The sequence below is a fragment of the Tachysurus fulvidraco genome, chromosome 13 (assembly GCF_022655615.1).
Source record: "Tachysurus fulvidraco isolate hzauxx_2018 chromosome 13, HZAU_PFXX_2.0, whole genome shotgun sequence".
Taxonomy (NCBI): domain Eukaryota; kingdom Metazoa; phylum Chordata; class Actinopteri; order Siluriformes; family Bagridae; genus Tachysurus; species Tachysurus fulvidraco.
In genome coordinates this window covers 27,987,557-28,007,556 of record NC_062530.1, presented here as the reverse complement: position 1 = coordinate 28,007,556, position 20,000 = coordinate 27,987,557, and the positions used below count along the sequence as shown (strand labels likewise).

The 20,000-nt window shown below is 40.8% G+C and overlaps 3 protein-coding genes and 1 long non-coding RNA gene across 4 annotated transcripts in view; 1 reads left to right on the top strand and 3 right to left on the bottom strand.

The window, feature by feature from the left end:
- The window catches only part of LOC113657299, a 1,727,325-nt gene that overhangs the window by 1,005,303 nt on the left and 702,022 nt on the right, over positions 1 to 20,000 (bottom strand). The window lies entirely within an intron of this gene.
- LOC125146171 overlaps positions 1 to 20,000 on the top strand; it is a 1,103,650-nt gene that overhangs the window by 555,094 nt on the left and 528,556 nt on the right. The window lies entirely within an intron of this gene.
- On the bottom strand, positions 3,574 to 5,304 carry c13h15orf48 (chromosome 13 C15orf48 homolog). The gene is made up of 5 exons (XM_027158778.2): positions 5,140 to 5,304; positions 5,005 to 5,052; positions 4,237 to 4,325; positions 4,079 to 4,139; positions 3,574 to 3,914 (listed from the first exon to the last, which is right to left on the bottom strand). Exons 2-5 carry the CDS (start codon positions 5,047 to 5,049, stop codon positions 3,846 to 3,848), a joined length of 264 nt encoding a protein of 87 aa, XP_027014579.1. The 5' UTR covers positions 5,050 to 5,052; positions 5,140 to 5,304; the 3' UTR covers positions 3,574 to 3,845.
- Positions 7,042 to 12,269, bottom strand: spata5l1 (spermatogenesis associated 5-like 1). The gene is made up of 9 exons (XM_047822129.1): positions 12,117 to 12,269; positions 10,135 to 11,217; positions 9,485 to 9,670; positions 9,219 to 9,401; positions 8,350 to 8,559; positions 8,045 to 8,272; positions 7,783 to 7,917; positions 7,537 to 7,662; positions 7,042 to 7,420 (listed from the first exon to the last, which is right to left on the bottom strand). Exons 2-9 carry the CDS (start codon positions 11,206 to 11,208, stop codon positions 7,271 to 7,273), a joined length of 2,292 nt encoding a protein of 763 aa, XP_047678085.1. The 5' UTR covers positions 11,209 to 11,217; positions 12,117 to 12,269; the 3' UTR covers positions 7,042 to 7,270.

The following is a 20,000-nucleotide window of genomic DNA, read 5'->3' as shown; positions in this document are numbered from 1 at the left end:
ATACAGAGACAATACAGACTATACAGAGACAATACAGACTATACAGAGACAACACAGACTATACAGATACAATACAGACTATACAGAGACAATACAGACTATACAGAGACAATAGTCTATACAGAGACAATACAGACTATACAGAGACAACACAGTCTATACAGATACAATACAGACTATACAGATACAATACAGAGTATACAGAGACAATAAAGACTATACAGAGACAATACAGACTATACAGAGACAACACAGACTATACAGAGACATTACAGACTATACAGAGACAATACAGACTATACAGAGACAACACAGACTATACAGAGACATTACAGACTATACAGAGACAATACAGACTATACAGAGACAATACAGACTATACAGAGACAACACAGACTATACAGAGACAATACAGACTATACAGAGACAACACAGACTATACAGAGACATTACAGACTATACAGAGACAATACAGACTATACAGAGACAATACAGACTATACAGAGACAATACAGACTATACAGAGACAATACAGACTATACAGAGACAATAAAGACAATACAGAGACAACACAGACTATACAGAGACAATAAAGTCTATACAGAGACAATACAGACTATACAGAGACAATACAGTCTATACAGAGACAATACAGACTATACAGAGACAACACAGACTATACAGAGACAATACAGACTATACAGAGACAATAAAATCTATACAGAGACAATACAGACTATACAGAGACAATACAGTCTATACAGATACAATACAGTCTATACAGAGACAATAAAGACTATACAGAGACAATACAGACTATACAGAGACAATAAAGACTATACAGAGACAATACAGACTATACAGAGACAACACAGTCTATACAGAGACATTACAGACTATACAGAGACAATACAGACTATACAGAGACAATACAGACTATACAGAGACAACACAGACTATACAGAGACAATACAGTCTATACAGAGACAATACAGTCTATACAGAGACAACACAGACTATACAGAGACAACACAGACTATACAGAGACAATACAGTCTATACAGAGACAATACAGTCTATACAGAGACAATACAGTCTATACAGAGACAATAAAGTCTATACAGAGACAATACAGACTATACAGAGACAATACAGTCTATACAGAGACAATACAGACTATACAGAGACAACACAGACTATACAGAGACAATACAGACTATACAGAGACAATACAGACTATACAGAGACAATACAGTCTATACAGAGACAATAAAGTCTATACAGAGACAATACAGACTATACAGAGACAATACAGTCTATACAGATACAATACAGTCTATACAGAGACAATAAAGACTATACAGAGACAATACAGACTATACAGAGACAATAAAGACTATACAGAGACAATACAGACTATACAGAGACAATAAAGACTATACAGAGACAATACAGACTATACAGAGACAACACAGTCTATACAGAGGCAATACAGACTATACAGAGACAATACAGTCTATACAGAGACAATACAGTCTATACAGAGACAATACAGTCTATACAGAGACAATACAGTCTATACAGAGACAATAAAGACAATACAGAGACAACACAGACTATACAGAGACAATAAAGTCTATACAGAGACAATACAGACTATACAGAGACAATACAGTCTATACAGAGACAACACAGACTATACAGAGACAATACAGTCTATACAGATACAGTACAGTCTATACAGATACAATACAGACTATACAGAGACAATAAAGACTATACAGAGACAATACAGTCTATACAGAGACAATACAGTCTATACAGAGACAATACAGACTATACAGATACAATACAGTCTATACAGAGACAATACAGACTATACAGAGACAATAAAGACAATACAGAGACAACACAGACTATACAGAGACAATACAGTCTATACAGAGACAATACAGTCTATACAGAGACAACAAAGACTATACAGAGACAATACAGACTATACAGAGACAATAAAGACTATACAGAGACAATACAGAATATACAGAGACAATAAAGACTATACAGAGACAATACAGACTATACAGAGACAATACAGACTATACAGAGACAATACAGACTATACAGAGACAACACAGTCTATACAGAGGCAAGACAGACTATACAGAGACAATACAGACTATACAGAGACAACACAGTCTATACAGAGGCAATACAGACTATACAGAGACAATACAGACTATACAGAGACAATACAGACTATACAGAGACAATACAGTCTATACAGAGACAATACAGTCTATACAGAGACAATACAGACTATACAGAGACAATAAAGACTATACAGAGACAATACAGACTATACAGAGACAATAAAGACAATACAGAGACAATACAGACTATACAGAGACAATACAGTCTATACAGAGACAATAAAGACAATACAGAGACAACACAGACTATACAGAGACAACACAGACTATACAGAGACAATAAAGTCTATACAGAGACAATACAGACTATACAGAGACAATAAAGACAATACAGAGACAATACAGACTATACAGAGACAATACAAACATGAATATTAAATATGAATACAGAACATATGACAGATCAGTAAAGTAGTGTGAGTGCACATGGTAAATAACAGTGTTGTGTGTCGGGTACGATAAAGAGTTCACTTTAGCACTTTTGTATAATACACATCACACTTTCACATCCTCATTTCAGACACTGAGCTGCTGGTGGGATCTCACGTAATGATAAGTGACTCAGTCAGTAAACACAGTGCAGTGACTAAACCCAGAAGTGTTTATTACCCCGCTCTAGATTACTCTTTATACAGGCAGGCTTTTAAAATATATATTTTTCAGTTATATAACATTTACTAACTTCTATAACCTCTATAGCATCTATAGCACCTACTGTATTACATATGCTTTAAGCTCTGTAACATCTATAAGCTCTATAAACTCTGTAACATCTATAAGCTCTACATCTATAATCTCTATAACTTCTATAACATCTAGAAGCTTTATAAGCTCTACAGCATTTATAACATCTATAACCTCTATAACATCTACTGTATAACATCTATAAGCTCTCCAGCATTTATAACATCTATAAGCTTTATAAGCTCTGTAAAATTTATAAGCTCTACATCTATAGCATCTATAATCTCTATAACTTCTATAACATACATAAGCGCTATAAGCTATGTAACATCTATAAGCTCTACATCTATAATCTCTATAACTTCTATAACATCTATAAGCGCTATAAGCTCTGTAACATCTATAAAATCTATAAGTTTGGTAACATCTATAAGCTCTACATCTATAATCTCTATAACTTCTATGACATCTAGAAGCTTTATAAGCTCTACAGCATCTATAACATCTATAACCTCTATAACATCTACTGTATAACATCTATAAGCACTATGTTTGGTAACATCTACAGTATAAGCTCTACATCTATAAGCTCTATAAGCTCTGTAACATCTATAAGCTCTGTAACATCTATAAGCTCTGATCTTTTCTCCAGCTCAGGAATCAGGAAGTTCACACACACTTTCATTTAGTTTCTTTTTATTCCCAATTTCAGCCTCCCAGAGATTCAGATAGTTAAATCTACACATTAATCGTCACATTGAGGAATCACACATTCAGCGTCAGTGTTCAGTGCTGTGATAATGATCAGACACACAATCATCTGCAATGTTCAATAAATAAATAATACAGCTCTGATACAGTACACAACAGTAGCAGTGCATGTTTATATATCCTTCAGCAGTACGTATAGTTTTACACACACAGTTTACACATCATCATGACATCTTCATCTTATTTGGTCAGTTTCTTCACCATCTCCAGCTCCTCCACCGGCTTCCACTGCTGATTAATGGTGATGAGCTGAACACACACACAAACACACACAACCATTAAATATTAAATATTACAAATACACAATCGTTATTGTGAATAATTTAAGTGTGTATGTAAAAAAATATTAGAATTAAATGTAGATTCAATTCTGAAGAAAAAAAAAAAAACCCAGTAGAGATGAGACTTCTGACCTTCTGTGGTTTAGTCGGGTCGAGTCTCTCCCAGGGTTCAGGGTTTGAGGTTTTGTTCAATCTGCAGGAGAAATCCATTTATATTTTATATTATTTTATACTTTTATTGATGAGTAAACACGTAAACAAGTAAACACAAACACATCAAAAATTCTTACATAACATCTGATTTGGTGAACAGGAAGTAGAAGCAGGCCGACGTGGCTCCGGTCGCCGCAAACGCCATGAAGCCGATCAGAGGGATGAGCTGCGGAGTGAAACAGCAGAAACTGATCTACTGACCACATGGGTGCCAATACTTTCTATCAGACCACCCAGAGTCAGTAGTCTACCTGAGTGTGTTTGTGTGTGACTGAAGGTTTAGGTTCGGATGAAGGTGAGAAGGTAAAACTCACACTTTCATTAAGTATCAACTGATTTAGAACAAATATCAAAAAGTTGACTGATTTGAACATGACTATGTTTTAAGCCCCGCCCACTTTACCGTCATCTAGCGGTGTGATTGACACGCCCACTTTCTTCATGACCTGATATTACAGACATAATACATCAACATTTACACTCATTAAATCCTCTCAATAATTAGACTTTTATTACACAGAGAGTTTTTTTTTAGTTTTTGATGTTTTCTATGTAAAGATTTAAGTATTAATTTTTATAATATTTCAATTAAATCGTTTAATTATTGCTTTAAATTGTATGCATATTTAATAAGCCTCATTTGCATAAGGAAAAGAATTTGTTCGTCATGTTTAGAGTCTCGTTATAAACGCTCACATTTCTGCTTCAACAAGTTTATTTCCAAAAACAGATCGAGTTTCAACATTACACTCCAAAATGATGTGATCTTAAACACACACACACACACACACACACACACACACACACACACACACACACACACACACACACAATATAAAACTCACCTCCTTTCTCTTCCTGAGCATCTGCATAAATCCTCCAGTCACCATTTTCTACAAACATAAAAAGACCCCAGATGACAATGATGAAGATGAAGATGAAGGTGTAATGTGATGGAGTGTGGAGGCTTTAACACTCACCTGAGCTGTAGTGGAGGTCACACACACACACACACACACAGACTTTCTGCAGTTTCCCGTCAGCGCTCAGACTTTAACTGCAGCTGAGACGAGGACGATGGCACGTACACACACACACACACACACACACACACACACACACACACACACACACACACACACACACACACACACACACACACCCTGCCTATCAGGAAACTCTGTCTCTATAGCAACAGTCATCCTCCATACTGTCTGTGGCGCCACCTGCTGGTCACATGACTAAAAAGAACGCTGAAGAATTTAGATTTAGATTTAAAGCTTTTATTGTCATATGAACAGCAAGGAAGCAAGTTTCCCAGTACAATTAAATTAAATTGCTGTCCACAGTGAATAACTAGGTTCTGCATCGTGTGTGTGTGTGTAAGTGTGTGTATGAGAGAGAGTTTGGGGGTGTGTGTGTATGAGAGAGAGAGAGAGTGTACGTGTGTGAGAGTAAGTGTGTGTGCGTGTGTGAGAGAGAGTGTGTGTCAGAGTGTGTGAGAGAGAGTTTGGGTGTGTGTGTGAGTGTGTGTGTGAGAGTGTGTGAGAGAGAGTGTGTGTGTCAGAGTGTGTGAGAGAGAGTTTGGGTGTGTGTGTGTGAGAGAGAGAGCGTGTGAGAGAATGTGTGTGTGTGAGAGAGTGTGTGTGAGTGAGTGTATGAGTGAGTGTGTGTGTAAGAGAGAGAGTGTGTGAGTGAGTGTGTGTGTGTGAGAGTGTGTGAGTGAGTGTGTGTAAGAGAGAGAGCGTGTGTGTGAGTGTGTGTGTATTGTTACACCACATGCTGCTTTCTCTTGGCCTTCACCAGCACACAGCCTGCGACCATCACAACACTGAACACTAAACTCACATCCAGGAGACTTTAGTGCTAAACATCTCACTATAAAACAGACACAACAAGGAACTGAACAAAGAATCGTCTTTTATTTGATTGGGAATTATTTCAAAAGTAAATTGTAGCTTTGTTTATATATTATTTTGTGTAAGTTAATATATTATTTATACATTATTTATATCATTTATACATTATTTATATATTATTTATATATTATTTATACATTATTGTATGTTCTTATTCCTGCTGAACTGATTCCAGCTGTTAGTTCAGTGTCAGGAACATTAAACACCATGAAGGTCATTAATAATAATAAGTGTTAATACACAACATGGAGCCCAAAGACACACTAATTCACCAAATGAAATAAAACTGTGTCAAAGTGGGGTGGAGGAATTAAACCCTCACCATGCTGTCAGCCTGAGGCTTCTGATCATGCTTAAGCTCTGTTTAAGCTAAGCCCCGCCCAGTGGGAGGAGTCAGGAACAGCAGGTTCGAGCCTCAGTATCATAGAGAAGATTTGTTCAGGAAGCTGCTGAAGTGTTGAGTGACTGTGGAGTTAAAAATGTCACGTCTGCAGCAGACAGGGGACACAAAGGACATATTTATAGACAGACACACACACACACACACACAGTGAATATGCAGTGGTCTCCTGCTCAGACATGCTCGTCACGTCCCACTCGTGTAGCTCGTCACGTCCCACTCGTTTTTGGCCATCACTTGTTTTACAATAAAAATCTCAAACCTTCAGTCAAATGTTTTAATCAGAAGTTTTAACAGTGAAACAGTTAATAATGTTCTTGAGCATTAGCATTATTAGCATTAGCATATTGAATATTTGGGGCAGTCGTGGCCTAATGGTTAGAGAGTCTGATTCGTAACCCAAAGGTTGTGGGTTCGAGTCTCGGGCCGGCCACGACTGAGGTGCCCTTGAGCAAGGCACCGAACACCCAACTGCTCCCCGGGCGCCACAGCATAAATGTCTGCCCACTGCTCCGGGTGTGTGTTCATGGTGTGTGTGTGTTCACTGCTCTGTGTGTGTGTGTTCACGGTGTGTGTGTGTGTGCACTGCTGTGTGTGTGTGTGTGCACTGCTGTGTGTGTGTGTGCACTGCTGTGTGTGTGTGTGTGTGTGCACTGCTGTGTGTGTGCACTTCGGATGGGTTAAATGCAGAGGACAAATTCGGAGTCTGGGTCACGGTACTTAGCCGTATGTCACGTCACAGAATACACATAGTGTTAGCCACATGCTAACCTCAGTGCTAACCATCACATGCTAACTGTAGTTGTGTTTGAAGAGCTGCTGGTGCTGCAGGATCTGCTGTGGGCTGATAGATGGCTGAAAAGTGTGTAAAACCTTCTGGAAGTGTTTCTGCTGCACCGCTGACACACTCATACCTTCTTCATGAAGAGCTAACAGAGCCGCCTACACACACACACACACACACACACACACACAATAAGGAAATCAGCTAATTCAACAATACATTCTCCTCTAGCCAGACTGTAACAATAATAATACTATTAATAAAAAGTTGTAACCTCCTTGCAGAGGCTTTCCAGATCCGCTCCAGAGAACAGGTTTGTCTGAGTTGCCAGATCCTCCAAACACACATCCGAGTTCAGCGGCATTTTCTCTGTGTGTAGCTGCAGGATGTTCAGACGAGCCTGAACACACACACACACACACACACACACACACGCAATTTTTAGAGGTTATGCAAGTTAGGAGTAAAAGCGCTCCAGTTCCTTTCTGTCAGGTAATTGTGGGTGTGGCTAAAAGGTTACCTGTAGGTCAGGTGGGGGGACGTATATGATGTGGTCAAATCGGCCCGGGCGAAGCAGAGCGCTGTCCAACATGTCCGGCCTGTTAGTGGCAGCGACTATCATGACGTCCTGATTACATAATTCCTGTAGCTGCATCTATCTCACACACACACACACACACACACACACACACACACACACACACACACACACACACACACACAGAAGTTAAGACCTATAAACCAGTTCAGTTGATCACGTTGTTGTTGTTGGCGTCACTCACCTGTTGGTCTCGAGGTGTTCTCTTGTTATCCCTCTCACTCTGTCCTGTCTCTCGTCTCTCAGTGGTTTTGAAGCCCACACCATCTAACTCATTCAGCAGGACAGACAACACCTGAGCCTGTACACTGCTGCCACGGCAACCGCCTCCGGTGTCACGACATCCCACCAAGCCGTCAATCTCGTCCAGAAACACGATGGCAGGAGAACACGCCCGCGCCTGACGGAACAGCTGAGAGAGCCAGAGCTATCACTTATAAACTCTGTGTGTGTGTGTGTGTGTGTGTGTGTGCGCGTGTGTGTGTTTACCTGAGCAAGTGCCTTCTCGGAGTCCCCTACATAGGGGGAGTAAAGCTCTGCCCCACTCAATGTGAGGAAGCTGCAGTGTGATGAAGATGCAGCTGCTTTCACCAGCGTGGTCTTAGCGCAGCCCGGCGGTCCGTACAGTAACACACCCCTCGCACGACACACACCCATACGCACAAATGCCTCGGGGAACTTCATTGGCCACTCCACACTCTACACACACATTATTCATGCTTAATTAGGAGAAAGAATGAATTAAAGAAAAGAGAAATACATTAATCTGAAAAAACTCATAGTGTATACAAGTGTGTGTGTGTGTGTGTGTGTGTGTGTGTGTGAGAGACAGAGTGTATACAAGTGTGTGTGTGTGTGTGTGTGTGTGAGACAGAGTGTATACAAGTGTGTGTGTGTGTGTGTGTGTGTGACAGAGTGTATATAAGTGTGTGTGTGTGTGAGACAGAGTTTATACAAGTGTGTGTGTGTATGTGTGTGACAGAGTGTATATAAGTGTGTGTGTGTGACAGAGTGTATATAAGTGTGTGTGTGTGTGTGTGTGACAGAGTGTATATAAGTGTGTGTGTGTGTGTGTGACAGAGTGTATATAAGTGTGTGTGTGTGTGTGTGACAGAGTGTATATAAGTGTGTGTGTGTGTGTGTGACAGAGTGTATATAAGTGTGTGTGTGTGTGTGACAGAGTGTATATAATTGTGTGTGTGTTTGACAGTGTGTATACAAGTGTGTGTGTGTTTGACAGAGTGTATATAAGTGTGTGTGTGTGTGTGTGACAGAGTGTATATGTGTGTGTGTGTGTGTGTGTGTGTGTGTGTGTGTGTAACAGAGTGTATATAAGTGTGTGTATTTTCTCTCCTCACCTGTCTGAGTTTGAGCTTTACTTCCTCCAGTCCTCCGATTCGCTCCCAGGTGACAGGTTTAAACTCGGCCACGCCCACACTGCTCCTCAAGCAGGACGGAGGAACCAATCGCAGAGCTTTCAGGAAATGCTCCATTCTCACTTTCCCATCTTCACCTCCTGATTGGACCGAATCAGCTCCGCCCTGAAAGACCATCAGCGTCAAAACTACCGGTGTACAGTGTGGTCTCAGGTGTGTGTGTGTGTGTGTGTGTGTGTGTGTGTTACCTGTGTAGAGTGCAGTAGTGCCTGCAGCGCTGCCTCTCTACTGAGCGCGCTCAGATCGGCCCCCACGTAGCCGCTGGTCATCTCTGCAATGGACTTTAGATCTACACTGGTGGAGAGCGGAACACTGCGACACACACACTGCAGAACCTGGTACCTCTGCTGCAGAGTGGGAACACCTACAACTATCTGGAACACACACACATAAAGACACACACACACACACACACACACAGTATGACATCAATTACATTTTAACTGACAGCTAAAGATGATGGTGAGTGATACAGCAGATGACCAATCAGCAGCTCCAAGTCAAACTACACACATTACAACCATAACACACACACACACACACACACACACACACACACACACATTACAACCATAACACACACACACACACACACACATACACACACACATACACACACACACACATACACACATTCACAGACTCCCTAAGTGTTTACTCCACATTTTAGAGAACATTCTTTATTTCTTTCCTTCTTCCTGCTTTATGTCTTTCATCCTTTCTCTCTTTCTTGTTTTTTTGCTCTCTTTCTCTATATTCTGTTCTTTTTTCTCCCATCAGATGAACATCTAGTTTAGTTAAACTAACAGTCGTGATGATGATGGTGCTGGTTCTGTACCTCTCTGTCGAAGCGACCGGGTCTCCTGAGCGCCGGGTCCAGGGCGTCTGGCCGGTTGGTGGCTCCGATGATGACAAAACCTTCACTGCTGCAGATTCCATCCATGAGGGTGAGGAGCTGAGCGACGAGTCGGTTCTCCGGGTTTCCGGTGCTGAAGCTCCGTTTCGGACACAGAGCGTCGATCTCGTCTATGAAGAGCACACAGGCTTCATCTCTGGCTGCTTCTGAGGCTTTAGTAAACGCAGCACGCAGATTCTCTTCGCTCTCTCCAGGTCGTGACCCCACCACCACTGGCCCACTCACCATCACCAGTGCTGCCTGCACGTCCCGCACCACACTGCGCACCAGCTGTGTCTTCCCCACGCCTGGAGGCCCGACCAGCAATGCGCTACGCCCCCCTGCCACGCCCACATGCTGTGTGCTGAGTGGATAACGCAGTGGGAGCGTCAGCATCTCCTTCAGCGAGGCTTGAACCTCCTCCAGTCCACCCAAATCCACAGCATAACTATCACGTGCCCAGCGCCGGTGTGTTTCTACCGTACGAACCGACACCAGCTCCAGACAAGTCTCGGACGTCACACGTCCCGCTTCGAGAGACCCCGAGTTCAAGCTGTCCACCTGCAGGAACTGAACTGGGGTTCCTGTGTGTGAGATGTTCACCAGGTGCTTGTTGTGGACATACAACCCCATAAGCAGCTCCGCAGCCAGCGCTCTGACCACCTGCACAGATGTCCTCTGTTTGTACTCGTCACTCTGCACCAGGGCAGTCACGTGCAGACGCTTCACACACGGACACCTCAGAGCCCTGAGCCGCTCCACCCCAAGGCGGAGTCCATGGAGAGCTTTCGGGTCGAGGTCTGGAGAAGAGCAGGTGGTGTCCAGCTGCAGGTAAGCATCGGCCAGGTCCGGACGTGGCCACGCCGTACAGAGACAGGAAGCTCCGCCCGGCAGCGTCACCAGCACCGGAGACCCGAGACGCAGCTTAAGATCCTCCATCACTGTCGGGCCGAGACGACATCGCTGAGTCCCAATGTCCGAGTGGTCCGGGGGGAGAACCTGCAGATCCTGGGGCATGGCTGTGTCCTGAAACACACACACACACACACACACACACACACACACACACACACACACAAACACAGACTCGCACACACACACACACAGACACAAACAACACACACAAACACACACACAAACAACGCATACACACACACAGACAAACAACACACACACAGACACACACACAAACAACACACACACAGACAAACACACACACACACACACACACACACAGACAAACACACACAGACAGACAAACAACACACACACACAGACACACACAGACACACACAAACAACACACACACACACACACAGACAGACACACACACAGACAGACACACAAACACACACAAACAACACACACACAGACAGACACACAAACACACACAAACAACACACACACACACACACACACACACACAGACAGACACACACACACACAGACAGACACACAAACACACACAAACAACACACACACAGACAGACAGACACACAAACACACACAAACACACACAGAGATACACACAAACACACACACACAATGAGTTACAAAGTTACTGTAGCTCTGTTACTAAATTAACAGCTTTTATTTTTATAAACTTAAATCTCCCCGCAGCAAAAACATTACACTAAAGTCAGGAACTTTTATTTTAATAACATAAGTATATTATTAGGATTATTATTATTATTATAATAATAAAGGTGACACTTCCATGTGCGTAGACGTTTGTGTAAATGCTCACAAAACAAACACACACTTCCACAATCAGATGATGAAGATGATGATGAAGATGTTAAAATATATTTAAATGGATTTCTTTTGTAAGGTTAGAAACCCTGCCATTAGCATTAGCATTAGCACTTTGACGGCTACATCTGCAGCTCTGTAGCAAACACAGTGTAAATAAAACCCAGTCTTACCGTCAACAATAATGTATTTATGATTATAAAGAGTTTTTATGTATTTATTATTATAAAGATTTACACAAATAACTGGAGTTTTATCTCATCATCCTGCAGCATGTGAACACACTGAGGGGATAAATACAGCATGGACCCGGAGACAACGCTCCGCTCTCTGATTGGTTACAAGTTCACCTTCATGGTAGGAAAGCCAATCAGCACATGTTCCCTACATTCTACCGTCCAATCCTAACGCTAGAGGGCGGGGAATAGGTCACCGGTATTGACCAGCAGAATGAACACGTGACCGCCCCCTGGTGACCGAGCTGATAATCACATTCATCTACATTCTTATTGTTTAAATTTCAATAAAAAACAGCCAAAAAATTTAAATAAACAAATAAAAAAATGTATAAATGTATAACTCAACTGTTCATGTGATAAAAATGTGATAAAAGTTTTTATAAAAGTAATTACAATAAATTATAAAATATCACACACACACACACACACACACACACACACACACACACACACACACACACACACACACACACACACACACACACACTAAGACTTGAAGTTTAGAATAATTTTAGCAATGAACCTCCTCAACTTGGAGAAGTTTTAGATGATGAATTTCTGAAATTAAAGTGTGATTCTCTTTTTCGCCACCAGAGGGCGGTGTGACTCCATCCTCAAGACGAATGTTTTAATATTTACTCATCGGCCCTTTGTCACTAAAATAAACAGTTTGCTTCAAAAACAATCAATCAGCGTCTCAGTAAGAATGGTGTGATGATGTGTTCGTGACTCTGAACACCCAGGATGTCTGTAAACAAGGACAAAAACTCATCTAATTTTATAATCTGGGTCACACTCAGGTAGGGGGCGTGGACTGAAGTGTGGAGGTGGCGCTTATATACCTGAAGTCTTTTATTTTTATGCACACTGACTGGGCTATGGGGTTAGTGGTTAGCACGTTCGCCTCACACCTCCAGGGTTGGGGGTTCGATTCCCACCTCCACCTTGTGTGTGTGGAGTTTTCATGTTCTCCCCGTGCCTCGGGGGTTTCCTCCGGGTACTCCGGTTTCCTCCCCCGGTCCAAAGACATGCATGGTAGGTTGATTGGCATCTCTGGAAAATTGTCTGTAGTGTGTGAGTGTGAGTGTGAATGAGTGTGTGTGAGTGAATGAGAGTGTATGTGTGCCCTGTGATGGGTTGGCACTCCGTCCAGGGTGTATCCTGCCTCGATGCCTGATGACGCCTGAGATAGGCACAGGCTCCCCGTGACCCGAGAAGTTAGGATAAGCGGTAGAAAATGAATGATTGAATGACTGGGCTATTGTTTAAAACTATTTAAGTGTGTGTGTGTGTGAGTGTGTGTGTGTGTGTGTGTGTGTGTGTGTGTGTGTGTGTGTGTGTGTATGTGTGTGCCCATTAGCTGAAGAATGTTAGGTGTAAACTGGAGGTGTAAACACTGCTGGAGTGAGCGGTGCATTAACGCTGTGACCTTAATGAGGTTTTCAAAATTCTCTGAGCTTTTTATAGAGTGTTGTATAAACACACGGTCTGTGTGAGAGTGAACTTGTGTTTATTTGTTGTTGCTTTTGTTACAGTTTTTGATGATGTTGCTGTCTGTTGTCGTCCTACATGTTGGTGCAGTAATGCAGGTATATCCAAGTAATACAGTAAAGTTCCCGACTGCTTGTGGTTTCATCCTGAGTGACTGAGCGAAGCTGCTGCTCTGTTGTGTATCTGCTCTTTGTTCTCAGGACTGAGGTTTATGATGTCATTTCTCAAACGTCTGGAAATTTGCTGTTCCCGATTCCGAGGTCACAGCGCTCCAGTCACCACTGACACCACTGAGATCTAATCACGTTCCCTCAGGTTCCTCTCAGGTTTGCTGATTCTGGTATTCTTTCCTCTTATTGTGAGCTTACTGTGAAATTAAGTTAAAGTTAAATTTACAACCTTACTGTCAGACGACAGAAGCAAAGAAATACAGTTAGCATCAAACCCGTGGTGCAAACAGCAGATGAGTGGGATGAGATAACTGTGTCGAGATAAAGGTGTAGAACATGATGCAGTAGAAACATAAAGAGATGAATGTAGATGTGAAGATGAAGAGTGATGATGGTGGCAGATAACTGTAGTGATGTTCAGTACAGGATCTGAGAAGCATGAGAGATTTCAGGCTCCTCAGTGAGCACAGGTTCTTCTGTGAGTTACTGATAAGAGAGGAGGTACAGATGATCCAGGGAAAGTCAGTGGAGATGTGGAAACCCAGAAATTCAAAGCTAGAGACACGCTGTACCTCAGAAACCCTACCTCATACACACTGTACCTCATACACGCTGTCCCTCAGAAACTCTACCTTACACAAAGTACCTCAGAAACACTACCTCACACACAGTACCTGACACACACTACCTCTCACACACACACTTTACTTCACACACACTGTTCCTCAGAAACTCCACCTTACACACACTGTACCTCACACACATTACCTCATACATGCTGTACCTCAGAAACTCTATTTCACACACAGTGTACCTCACACATGCTGTAACTTACACAGGCTGTACCTCACACACACTGTACCCCAAAAACACTATCTCAGCCACACTGTACCTCACATCTGCTGTGCCTCACAAATGCTGTACCTCACACACCCTGTACCTCAGACATGCTGTACCTCATGCACACTGTATCTCAGACATGCTGTACATCACACATAGTTTACCTCAAACACACTAACTCTCACACTGTACCCCAACAGACACACACACTTCCTCACACACACTGTACCTCACTCACACTGTGCCTCAGATACACTGTACCTCACACATCCTGTACCTCAGACATGCTGTACCTCACACATAGTTTACCTCAAACACACTACCTCTCACACTGTACCTCACTCACACTGTGCCTCAGATACACTGTACCTCACACATCCTGTACCTTACATACACAGTACCTGACTCACACTGTTCCACAGCCACTACCTCAAACACAAAGTACCTTAGAAACACTACCTCACACATGCTGTACCTCACACACGTTGTACCTCACACATACTGAACCTCAGACATGCTAAATCTCACACACTCCGTACCTCAGAAACACTACTTAGACCCACTGCACCTCAAACACTACCTAACACACACACACACACACACACACACACACACACACACACACACACACACACACACACACACACACACACACACACACACACACACACACACACTGTACCTCAAAAACACTTCCTCAGATAAACTTTACTTCAGACACACTTTACCTCACACACAGTACCTCAAAAACACTACTTCAGGCACACTGTACCTCAGACATACCGTATCTCACTATTACTGTACCATAGACACACTGTACCTCAGAAACACTACCTCATACACTGTGTTCCCGTACCTCATACTGTACCTCACACACACTGTACCTCAGAAACACTACCTCACACACATTGTAGCTTACACACACTGTACCTCAGAAACACTACCTCACACCCTGTATCTGACACACACACACTCCCTGGCAGACACTGGACCTCACACACACTGTACCTCAGACACACTACCTCTCACAGAAACTCTACCTCACACACTGTTCCTCACACACACTGTACCATACACACTGTACCTCATAATCAGCATCATGTATTAATCCCCATTTCATTAGCACAGCCACCAAAATAAGAATACAAAAACAGAGACATACAGGCGCTGGTCATATAATTAGAATATCATCAAAACATTGATTTATTTCACTAATTCTATTTAAAAGTGAAACTTGTATATTATATTCATTCATTATACATAAACTGCTGATATTACAAATGTTTATTTCTTTTAATTTTGATGATTATAACTGACAACTAAGGAACATCCCACATTCAGTATCTCAGAAAATTAGAATATGATTAAGACAAAGAAAGGATTATTAAAATATCTGGTGCAACTGAAATGTATAAACATGTAAAGTATAAACATGTAAAGTATAAACATGTAAAGTATAAACATGTAAAGTATGTGCATGTAAAGTATGAGCATGTAAAGTATGTGCATGTAAAGTATGAGCATGTAAAGTATAAAATGTAAAGTATGAACATGTAAAGTATAAACATGTAAAGTATAAACATGTAAAGTATGAGCATGTAAAGTATGAGCATGTAAAGTATAAACATGTAAAGTATAAACATGTAAAGTATAAACATGTAAAGTATAAAATGTAAAGTATGAACATGTAAAGTATAAACATGTAAAGTATAAACATGTAAAGTATGTGCATGTAAAGTATGAGCATGTAAAGTATAAACATGTAAAGTATGAGCATGTAAAGTATGAGCATGTAAAGTATAAACATGTAAAGTATGAACATGTAAAGTATAAAATGTAAAGTATGAGCATGTAAAGTATGAGCATGTAAAGTATGAACATGTAAAGTATAAACATGTAAAGTATGAACATGTAAAGTATGAACATGTAAAGTATGAGCATGTAAAGTATGAGCATGTAAAGTATAAACATGTAAAGTATAAACATGTAAAGTATGAGCATGTAAAGTATAAACATGTAAAGTATGGGCATGTAATGTATAAACATGTAAAGTATGAGCATGTAAAGTATAAACATGTAAAGTATGTGCATGTAAAGTATAAACATGTAAAGTATGTACATGTAAAGTATGAGCATGTAAAGTATAAAAATGTAAAGTATGTGCATGGAAAGTATAAACATGTAATGTATAAACATGTAAAGTATGGGCATGTAATGTATAAACATGTAAAGTATGGGCATGTAATGTATAAACATGTAAAGTATGAGCATGTTCAGCACTCAATACTTAGTTGGAGCTCCTTCTGCCTGAATTACTGCAGCGATGCGGTGTGACATGGAGTCGATCAGTCTGTGGCACTGCTCAGGTGTTATGAGAGCCCAGGTTGCTCTGATTGTGGCCTTCAGCTCTTCTGCATTGTTGGGTCTGGCATATCGCTTCTTCCTCTTCACAATAAACCAAAGATTTTCTGTGGGATTAAGGTCAGGTGAGTTTGCTGGCCAATTAAGATCAGGGATCCCATGGTCCTTAAACCAGGTACTGGTAGCTTTGGCACTGTGTGCAGGTGCCGAGTCCTGTTGGAAAATGATATCTGCATCTCCATAAAGTTGGTCAGCAGCAGGCGGCTTGAAGTGCTCTAAAACTTCCTGGTATACGGCTGCGTTGACCGCTGACCTCAGACAACACAGTGGACCAACACCAGCAGATGACATGGCACACCAAACCATCACTGAATGTGGAAACTTTACACTGGACCTCAAGCAACATTATTGTGTGCCTCTAATCTCTTCCTCCAGACTCTGGGACCTGATTTCCAAAGGAAATGCAAAATTTACTTTCATCAGAGAACCGAACAGAGAACAGAGCTTTGGACCAATCAGCAGCCGTCCAGTCCTTTTTGTCTTTAGCCCAGGTGAGACGATTCTGACGCTCTGTGCTCTTCATGCTTCCTGCTGAAATACTCAGAAATACTACTTCTTAATACTACTACTAATACTAATACTACTACCTCACACACACACACACACACACACACACACACACACACACACACACACACACACACACACACACACACACACACACACACACACACACACACACACACACACACACACACACACACACACACACACACACAAACATACGATTATAATATTAAGTTATACACTTGAGTGACATGTAACACATCTGTCTTTGTCTTTCCCTTAACTCTGACTTGAAGGTTGTCTGTTGCTTTTTGATTCTGTCCATTTTCTATTTTTCTGTCTGTCTGTCTGTCTGTCTGTCTGTCTGTCTGTCTGTCTGTCTGTCTGTCTGTTGTTCATCTGTCTGTCTGTCTGTCTGTCTGTTGTTCATCTGTCTGTCTGTCTGTCTGTCTGTCTGTCTGTCTGTATTTTTCCTTCACTCTGTCTCTCTGCACCATCAGTTTATTTCCAGAACAGTGAGTGTTGTGTGTAAATGTTTCCCAGTGAGATTCACGATTCAGTGAACTCATGGTGTGTGTGTGTGTGTGTGTGTATGTGTGTGTGTTTTACCCACAATTCCCTACTGGTCTGAGATTAACTTTAATTTACAACATGTACAAAATTCCCCATCCACTTCCTGTAAAACCTGGACAAAATGTTATATTTCTTTTATATTTTATACTTTAATACAATAATGATATCAAATCTGACATATTTTCAGTGTCATGTGAAGAACATTGTTATGAATTCTATTTGTTAAAACATTATATGACAAAGTCTCAGTTTGTTTTATTATGGCGATTTACAGCTCTTTTGTTCTTAGTATTATAACTAGATTACTATAACTTTATTTTTAGATCCTTTTTTTATAATCTGGAATGTTATGAAATATTTTTAATAAAAATAAAACTAATAATAATAATAATTAAATAATAATAATAATAATAACTAAATAATAATATTAATAAAACTAATAAAACTACTACTACTACTAATAATAATAATAATAACACAACTATTAATACTACTACTACTACTAATAAAATGATTATTATTATTATTATTATTGTTGTTGTTGTTATTGTTATTAATAATAACAATAACAACAACAACAACAACAATAATAATAATAAAACAAATAAATAACAACAATAGTAATAATAATAATAATAATAATAATAATAATAATAATAATAATAATAATAATAATAACAACAACAACAACAACAATAATAATAATAATAATAATAATAATAATAATAATAATAATAATAATAATAATAATAATAACAACAACAACATTCTAACTGTAGACCAGAATTTAACAAGTGTCTCAGTGCTTCAGTGTAAATATGTCTGGATCACCCAACATGAACCGGGTCTGGAAGGTCAGAGTGACTCTGGAGCCGGATGGAGTTTCACCGGATCCGATTGGGAAAACCACACGACTTTACAACGTTTATGACTTCATGATGTTATGAAAGCATGTCGTGATTCCCAGAGAGAGAGAAAGCGAGAGAGAGACTAACATCAGGCCTTGATTTGTGGGGTTCTGATGACACGCAGATAATAGCCATGCACAGAGAGGCCTCTCAGTGCGACACACACACACACACACACACACACACACACACACACACACACACACACACACACACACACACTCACACACAGAGCTCCCTCTCCTCAGAGCTCAAACATATGCCAGACCAAGCAAATTGCCGCTTAGCATGCGAGCTGTGAGCAGATGTGGAGAGTAATTAGAGTTGTGTACAGTATAAAAAGGCAGGCCCTGCCCACACACACACACACACACACACACACACACACACACACACACACACACACACACACACACACACACACACACACACACACACACACACACACACACTCCTGGCCCTGTGTAGCTTTAATCAAAGCTCACAGGCAGGTGGCCACACACCATTAACACTCGCATCACCTTTTCTCTTTAACTATAGAACTTTTTTTAGCTTTTCTAACGAATCCAAATCTATAAACGACCCCCCCCCCCCCCCCGAGTCCCCGAGTCTGTTTTCCATCACTGGGGCTGTAAAAGAGGAGGAGATTCTATGGGGGTTGAAGACTTCTGACGGCTGAATTGTTGTCATCATAATCAATTAGTAAAATACCAGTTTATATCTAAAAGGTTTGTAGCATTGATTTGTTCAGAAATATGTTGGTCTTCCTCACAAGACGCAGCAGTGAGCAGGGTGCCAATACTTTTAATCTGATTTAAAACTGAGGGAATATCGAGGGGAATATCGAGAGATGTAATAAATTATATAAAGATCATTATAAATCTGTCTTCATCATTATATGTAATAAA